We start from the raw sequence: 8,794 nt of genomic DNA, 5'->3' as shown, positions 1-8,794 counted from the left end.
TTTACACAGTTTTACCAATTTTTTTGGCAACATACAAAAAACTTTACCTCTTACTTCGAACGCAGAAACAATGCTGTGTACTTGCCTTCAGGTTTTCCACCAAGCTCTACAGCAGACGCACGAACAATGCTCCACAACTACTCCAATGGTTGCGACAATGGGGCGGTCTTCTTCGTCTTCGTGATGCTTGGTTAGGGGCCAGAGAAACAGAGAGTCATGCTGAGAATGAAGAAGAACGAGGTTAGAGATCAAAGACAAAGTGTAAAATATTACACTCTACCCTCAAAATGCAAGCATTTCATTGCAACACTCTAGAGTTGCCAAACGACGTTGTTTGGTTAGGGTGGGTAGCCAAGTCAAAGTCTACATCAGCAGATTTCTAACGGCGACATCAATCAGTTAACGAAAGAATGAATGTGGTTTAAATTAATTCTTTTGGGGACTAATTTGATTTAAAAAATCATTTGGAGACAAAAAAGAAGATCGCGTGATCTTTCAGGGACGAATTTGAGTATTAACAACCCCTATTTAATTTAAATAATCGTGATGGTGGCTAGATGGGGTTAGGGTTAGGTTTCAGTCACGGTTTCAGAGAGTGAAAGAAAGGGTGTGCTTCTTCCTTTTGATTTTGCATTTTAAACAAAAGCAAAACGGCGTCGTTTTTAAATGATATACCAAACCGAAAACTATAAAAAAAACCCTGTCAGTTCTAACGGTTTATCGGTTAATGTTAGTTCGATTGATTTTTTTATCGGTTTTTTAGAATGGTTTTATATCTCAATCGAACTGGTTAAAAAATCGATTCCTAGTTAACTTGATTGAACCGATCAGTTTGGTTGAGTTTTCAGAATTATGGGTTCAACAAATTAACGGCCGTTAGATCTTAAAATCTAAAGTAAACGATAAATAGGTCTTGACTTTTTATTTCGCAGATAAATAAGTTTTTGATTAATTAAAAATAAAAAAATAATCCTCACTGTTTAAAATACGAGACATCTAAATCCCTGCGAATGACTGATTTGACCTTATATATTTTGAATGGAAAGACTTAAATATTTCATATTTTAAAAAATCATAGACAAATTTATATTTTTAATTAATTAAAAATTTATGTATTTTTGAATTAAAAAATTAAAGACCTACTTATCCTTTTTTCTAAAATCTATTAGGTAACCTTCATTCTAATTCGGGTTCTTTTCTTCATTGTTCTGAAAACCGAATCGAACCGACCGGTACAACCGGATTAACTAGGAATCGGTCATCTGGTCGGTTCGGTTGTACTATAAAACCGTTCAACAAAAAATCGGGCTAAGAACCGGCCGAACCGGCGGTTAACCGGTAAACCGTCAGAACCGGTCGAATTTTTTCAGGATTACCGGTTTTTTTATAATATATATATATATATATATATATATATATATATATATATATATATATATATATATAACCCAACAGATACGAACCCACCCCACCTCTACCCCCACCCCCACTCCCCCCTTACCCCCACCCTTCCCCCTTATCTCCCTCTCTGTCTCTGAGAAACCCTAAACCTAGACGCCATTACTCTTCCATCGCCGCACTCTTTTCACACCCCACCCCCCCCTCCTCTCCCCTTTCTCTCCGTCTCTGAGAAACCCTAAACCTAGCCACCATCATTATCCCCCCGTCGCACTCTTCTCATCATTCTTCTCCTCGTCACCGTCAGTCGGTCATCGTCTCTTCGGATCGTTACTCTTCTTGTTGTTGTCGGCCGGTTGTCGTCTCTTCGGTGATCTCTCTTTGTCGCTCTCTTCAAGGTCAACAACACCTATTATCGTCACCTCCCCTCGACATCGAGTCTAAGCTGTTGGCATCACCGCCGCGAAGGACTGCTCTGTCTCTCTCTTCGAGTTTTCTCTCTGTATGAGGATCGAAGCTCAACGTCCTTTCTCTCCGTCTCTCTCACGGCGACGTCTCTCTCTGCTCGACTGCAGAGTATTAGCCGCTTTGTCACCTTGCATCGGTTATTTTGTTAATTTTGTTTATTTTGATTTATGAGTTGCTGGTTGCTGATTTTTTTTGTTCAGTTGGGCAATACTTCACTACATTGTTTGTTGTTTATGCTAGAATTTTTCTGATTCTGAGTTATGCTATGTTTTTTATTTTTGTGATTCAGTTGTTGATGGTGTTATGGGCAGTGCTTTACTATATTGGTTATTGTTTATGCTGGAATTTTTTTTATTCTAAGTTATGCTATGATTTTGATTTTTTCTTATTCAGTTGTTGATGGTGGTATAGCTAGTGCTTCACTGCATTGTTTATTATTGATGCTGAATTTTTTTTATTCTGAGTTGTGCTATGATTTTTATTCTGAGTTGATTCTGCTGATTTGTCTGCTTTGTTGATTCTGGTTGCTGGATTTGAGTTATTGATGGTGTTTTGTTAATTATGGGTTACTGAATTTGAGAGAAAATATTGTTTATATTAGAATCTGACTGAGGTATTTAAATTTGTTAATACTTTTATTGTATATATAATTAAACCAGTTAAACTCCGGTTGAACCTTTGAACCATTGAACCAATTACTTTACCGGTTCATTTACCGGTTCGGTTCTCGCAACCTTGCTTTTCTTTTTCCTTATTTTTGGTTGGCCGACCTTATTTTTAACCTTTTCTTGTTTTGGACAGTTCTTTTTTTGAAAGGGAGAGGCAGAAGTGAAGAATTGCACTGACTTTGAGAGGACCAATTTCCCTTTTTAATGAAGAACTGCACCAACATTCATGGGTTTTTGGACATAGTAACTTTATAGCTCTCACTTTTGGATCTTAAAGTATGTATTGGGCTTCCTAATAAAAACTATGCCTATTGGGCTTCTAATAAAATCCTCGAAGACTCAACGTTCGACCACACAGCAGAGTTTGAGATCTCTTGCCCTGTTTTCGTATCGAAGTCCAAGTAAAAATTTCTGTCCAAATAAAGAAAAAAAAGAGAAAAGAAACGTTATATTTTTATATCCAAGTCCAAATAAAAAATTTTCGTCCATAATTTGCTCACAAACAACTGCACTACCATGACCACACAAAAAATAACAACTGCACTACGTTCATTTCCCAGCTAAGATTAGGATTTGGTACTAGAATCCTTGCATAAATAATATATACATATAGGTAATGATTCAAACAACATTTATTGATTTGATCAAATAGGTAAACAAGTTGCACGTACACGCGGACAGATTTAGCAGTACATTGGTATACAACGCAGTAGTAATAGTAATACTGTAATAGTAACAGTAATAATAATAAATAGTAAAAAGGATCTATGAATCCATTGTAATGTAACAGAGTCGCATATGCAAAGTAACTCCTATATTACATTCTTCATAGTTGACCCCTTCTTCTTCCACAGCAACCTTAGATGTTTGGCCTCACATTCAAACGACTTGCTACCTTCTGACCAAGAGAACGATCAGCCTGAGTCAGGTATGAGATCCAAATGCTGCGGATTTCATGGGTCAGACGTTGGTCAGACAATGCCTCAATCCATCTGCGGATAAATCTTTCTTGTCTGCCACAATCATAAAAATCCAATGTTAGGACATAACAACATATAAACATGCATGTTATTAGTTCCAGATTATACTATAATTTGTGATAAGATAATAAGAACCTGTCAGGTGCCCAAGAACGGTATCTATCTCCGCCTTCCTTAAAGTTGTTCTCCTTCACAATTACACTCTGCATATATTAAAATAATTTCATTTGTTATCAGGATTAAAATTCAAACAACTATTGTCATTGTCATCTGATTGAAGAACTAGCTAACCCTTTCGCGTTGTCCACTAATAAGAGCATTAGACATGGGGACCCTTTCTGCGTGACGAACAGGATCAAACCTTGAAGGGAAGTAGTTCACCTGTCAAATTTGAACACTAGTTAGTTACAAATTTAGTTATGGAAAGAGAATGTAAACTAAAGCAATTAATAAAGGTGTGTGTACCTCTTCATCCCTGTGCATGAAGTTCATAAAACCATCATGGTGATTGTTATGATGAGCACATTTTGGAGCATTAACAGGAATCTGAAGATAGTTAGGACCAAGCCTATGCCTCTGAGTGTCAGCATAAGCGAAGATCCTACCTTGAAGCATCTTATCATTGGAGTAGCTAATACCGGGCACCACATGCATACTGAAAGCAAGCATTTCATTCTCAGCGAAGAAATTATCAATGTTCTTGTTCAAAACCAAGCGACCAACAGGCTGAAGAGGAAGAATATCCTCCGGCCAAGTCTTGGTAGTGTCAAGAGGGTCAAAGTCAAAATTGTCCTCGTGATCAGGGTCCATAGTCTGAAAGTAGAGCTTCCATTCGGGGTAGTTACCCGCAGCGATGGAATCATACAAATCTTGCGTTGCGTGGCTGTGGTTGGTTCCTCCGATGCGAATGGCCTCTTCTTCTAGAAGGGACTTAACGCCGCAACTTGGCTTCCAGTGAAACTTGACATACAGAACCTTGCCAGCTTTGTTGAGGAGAGTGTAGGTGTGAACACCGAAACCCTCCATGTGACGGTAATTGATGGGGATGCCCACGTCATCATAGAACCACGTGAAAGTGTTGAAGCTTTCGGGATGGTGGGAGAGGAAGTCGAGAATGCGCCAATTCTCTTGGACGTTGGACTTGGGGTTTGGCTTGAAGGCGTGGATGACGTCAGGGAATTTCATGGCGTCGCGGATGAAGAACACGGGGAAGTTGTTGCCGACGAGATCGAAGTTGCCTTCGCGGGTGTAAAACTTGGTGGCGAAGCCGCGGGGGTCGCGGATGGTCTCGGGGCTGCCGCGCTCGTGGATGACGGTGGAGAAACGGACGATGACGGGGGTTTGCACTCCCGGGGCGCGGAGGAAGTCGGCGCATGTTAGGTGTGAAACGTCGTGTGTCACTTCGAAGAAGCCCTTAGCGCTAGCTCCCCTCGCGTGCACTACACGCTCCGGGATCCGCTCCCTGTCGAAGTTTGCAAGCTTCTCCACAAATTGATAATCCTCCAACAGAATTGGACCTGCATGCAATTAATTAATTAAATTCTATGTTACGGAGACAATGATAATATTAAATAATATTAACAATAAATATATTGGATATTCAATGTGAACAATAAAATATATTGAATATTCAATTCAATAGTAATACAGATAATTATGGATGGAATTTTATTAGATAGACAATAACTTTTGTGAAAAATGTGAACAATAAATTCTAAAATTAATTTAATAAAGTAAAAACACATTATACTTCTAAATTATCTATCTAAATCTTAATATTAGGATAATTATCAACACACTTAACTAGGGGTGGCAAGCGGGGAAGCCCGCCCCGCCCCGCCCCGCCCCGCCTAGTGAGGCGGTCTTAGAATCCTAGCCCGCCCCGCCTAACTGCGGGCTGGCGGGCTGGCGGGCTAAGCCCGCCAAAGCTCCTCTTTTTTTTTTTTTTTACTATTAACTACTAAGTATATATATTTCACAATCATATTAATAAATTTATAATTTCTAATGGCATAAAAAATTATATTTTTTATATTCACAAACATTAAAGTCTTTGTAATTATAAATATCTAATAAATATAATTATAAACCAAATTTTCATTCAAAATAAAGTATAATATTCTCTCCAAAGCAAAATAAATATAATCCAAATAATTATAAATATTGTCTCCAAAATAACATAAACATAATTCAAAACACTCAATTTTTATCTTCATACTCTTGTAAGTTAGGTTGGGGGAAGTTAGGTATTGACAAAAAAATTGCAAAATACCCCCTAATAAAAACCTTAGCCCGGCGGGGAAGCCCGCCCCGCCCCGCCAAAGCCCGCCAAAACCCGCGGTTTAAGCGGTGCGGGTTAGGCGGGCTTTTGCTATTTGGCGGTCCCGATTTTCCAGCCCAGCCCGCCTTTTTTTGCGGGTTACGCGGGCCGGCCCGGCGGGTTTAGGCCCGTTTGCCACCCCTACACTTAACTAATTGAATATCTAATATATTTATTCTTCATATTGTTTAGTATTTTTATTGTCTATTTATTCTTTTTTTATGTTAATTATTTTAATTGAATGATTATTTCTTTTGATTCGATTTACTTATATACCGTTAATAATGACTGAATATTTAATTTACTAAATATCCGAATGATTATCTTAATATTAAGATTTATGAATTAATTTAAAATAAAGTAATATTGAATCAATTTTAAACACATTAATAATATTATTTACAAAAATCATTATCAACCACCAAATCCTATATTAATTAACCATATTTTTCTTGTCGCTTCTTCTTTCTCTCTACTATATATTGTCAATCCATGAACCATCAACTCCACCACTCATCTTTTGTCTTTGTTCATCTATAACAATATAGAAAAAGTACAATTCTTTTTTCCTTAAAAGAAGAAAGCTTCCTAAGATGGTGAAAGAGATGTGTACGGATATTGACCTCAATTTGTTTTCATGAAATTGAAAAATATTTGCTCAAAAAATTATATTTCATCATGTGCTTGTGCGGCTATTCTTGCAACTCAACTAGTCAACTACACTTCTTTGGTACGGTATAAAAGAATTGACACTTAATTATATATCATTATATCATAAAAAACAAATAATTTTTAAATCTATTATTTAAAAAATTATATTAATATAAAAATTATTTACTAAATTAACCAATTTGTATTTATGTATATTTGTGTATATTATTTTATATATTTTTAAAATAAAATCAAATACTTCTAATAAAATAATTAAATTTGTCATGATAAAATACTTAAATATTTTTATAATATTATAATTGATTTCTTAACACTAAATATGTGTCTTTATAATTATAAATCCTAATTAGTGTCTAATATTTTATGTTGATGGAGCATAATTGTTTTATTTTAACAAAAACCTTTTTAACCTTTTTTTTTTCAGATTAACCCACTCTTTCTTTTATCTCTCTTCCTTTGTTTTTAAATCTTTTTTCTTCTTTTTTTTTTTTTCTCTTTTCAAGAGAGAGTAACACACAATTAAAGTTTAAAATGCTACATAAATAATTAATTTAACCTTGATGTGTATACCAAAGACCAAAAATCTTCCAGTCATTTATATAATTAATGAACAAATAATTAAAAACAAAAAGAAATATATTTTATTTATTTATTTTCAAAAGGAAAAGGGTAAGAATAATTAAGATGGATGATACCTCTGTTTCCAACAGTAAGAACGGAGTTGTTGTTCCAAACAGGGTTGCCGCTGTTGGTGGTCCAGAACGGTGTGTTGAACGCGCTCGATGGCCGGTACTGAACAACAACAACCCAATCACCATTATTATTCAAACTCAAACTCAGAAGTCAGAACACAAGAGATAGATATGTACAAATAAGAAGAAAGCGATCAGTAGTTGAGAGATCAGAGAGTTAGTTTCTCCTTAGCTTGAGTGAAGAAATTAAAGAACGAAATGCATGCATGCCTACCTTGTAAGGATCCATTGTGTTGGAAGGGTAAAGAAGACTACCGTACTCTACTGTAGTGTGACTATCCACACAACAAGAACCCTGTGTTTTCGTGAGCAAACCACAAGCCTTATATTACACCTTTATAAAGCCCCCTCTCTTATTTTCTCATCCTTATTTTTATAAAAAGGAAAAAATAACAGGTATATTCTTTATTATTAATTAATAATGACTCTGATCTTAATTGATATCATAGAAATTAAATTGTTAGGTATATCGCTACAAATATCTCGATCTCAAGTCACAGCAACTATGATCGTGACATATCATCTCTCTCTCTTTCCATTAATTAATTATAAAAATTAACCGCAGTAAAATTCCTCATAAATATGAGTAGCCAATTGTGTCCTACCACGTCCCCAACTATATCATGATCATTATCATCACCAAACAGAAGTGGAATTATAATCAACTTATGAATTATAAGCAAGTATTTTTAGAATAAAAAGTATAAAAAATTAATTTTTAGTTAATTTTAGAATTTAAAGTTTATAATTTAAGCAATATAAAATTAAGAGTTTATGATGTAGAATTTACAATTTAAAATGAGTAAAATAATTTTAAAAAATTAACTAATACTAATTGAAGAAAAAAATAATTTTTTAGCATTGCTTTTTTTATAGAAATAATTATTAACATTCAATCACTATGCATATCCTTCCATAATTCTTCATCTTATTATGTCCCTAAAAAGGTATGACTAGCTAATATAATTAAGTAACTTTAATATACTTTTATTTAGTCTTATTTTAGAAAAACCTTAAACTTAGATATATGAAAAAGTACAGGTAAATAATGAAAATATTAAATAATATAAATAATAGATATATCGAATATTTATTTTATTAGTATATAGATAATTATTTTAATATTAAAATTTAAAAGATTAATTTAAAAATATAATATACTTTTATTTAATTGGTGGTTGTTCATATTGTTCAATAAAATTATTTACCCTTAGCATTCTCCTAGATATATTTCATAGATTTTTACGTGAACAATATATGAAGTGAACCGACAGCACACACTGTGTATAGATCCATACAAATCTACATTGGATTCCAGCTACGAAGGGAAGCATATCTAAGACCAAAGGCATGTAAATTAATATTAAAATAGTTAGGAGAAGATAGACATATCGATTATATTAGGGAGATTTTTCATAAATTGATACGATTTAAATAGATGTTTTTGCTTAATACAACACTTGTTAAGAACAGTGCAGATAATAATAAACAAAATTTAGTATACTTTTGCAGTTAGTTGATCACACAAAACCTAGT

The 8,794-nt window shown here is 34.5% G+C and overlaps 1 protein-coding gene across 1 annotated transcript; it reads right to left on the bottom strand.

Moving 5' to 3' along the window:
• Nucleotides 1-3,148: 3,148 nt before the first annotated feature.
• On the bottom strand, nucleotides 3,149-7,703 carry LOC130944231 (catalase-like). Its single transcript, XM_057872444.1, has 6 exons — nucleotides 7,473-7,703; nucleotides 7,202-7,298; nucleotides 3,980-5,031; nucleotides 3,806-3,895; nucleotides 3,650-3,717; nucleotides 3,149-3,547 (listed from the first exon to the last, which is right to left on the bottom strand). The coding sequence occupies exons 1-6, from the start codon at nucleotides 7,485-7,487 to the stop codon at nucleotides 3,394-3,396; spliced, it is 1,476 nt and encodes a 491-aa protein (XP_057728427.1). The 5' UTR covers nucleotides 7,488-7,703; the 3' UTR covers nucleotides 3,149-3,393.
• Between the last annotated feature and the right edge of the window lie 1,091 nt (nucleotides 7,704-8,794).

The sequence above is a fragment of the Arachis stenosperma genome, chromosome 8 (genome assembly GCF_014773155.1).
Source record: "Arachis stenosperma cultivar V10309 chromosome 8, arast.V10309.gnm1.PFL2, whole genome shotgun sequence".
NCBI lineage: Eukaryota > Viridiplantae > Streptophyta > Magnoliopsida > Fabales > Fabaceae > Arachis > Arachis stenosperma.
Note: the sequence above shows the minus strand (reverse complement) of the source record. Positions and strands in the feature narration are given on the sequence as shown.

What these genes read in the sequence shown, in the direction of transcription:
- LOC130944231 (XM_057872444.1), bottom strand. An exon ending in TCATGCACAGGGATGAAGAG is followed by an intron (nt 3,896 to 3,979) that starts GTACACACACCT and finishes CAAATTTGACAG; the next exon opens with GTGAACTACTTCCCTTCAAG. An exon ending in CGTTCTTGGGCACCTGACAG is followed by an intron (nt 3,548 to 3,649) that starts GTTCTTATTATC and finishes TGATTGTGGCAG; the next exon opens with ACAAGAAAGATTTATCCGCA.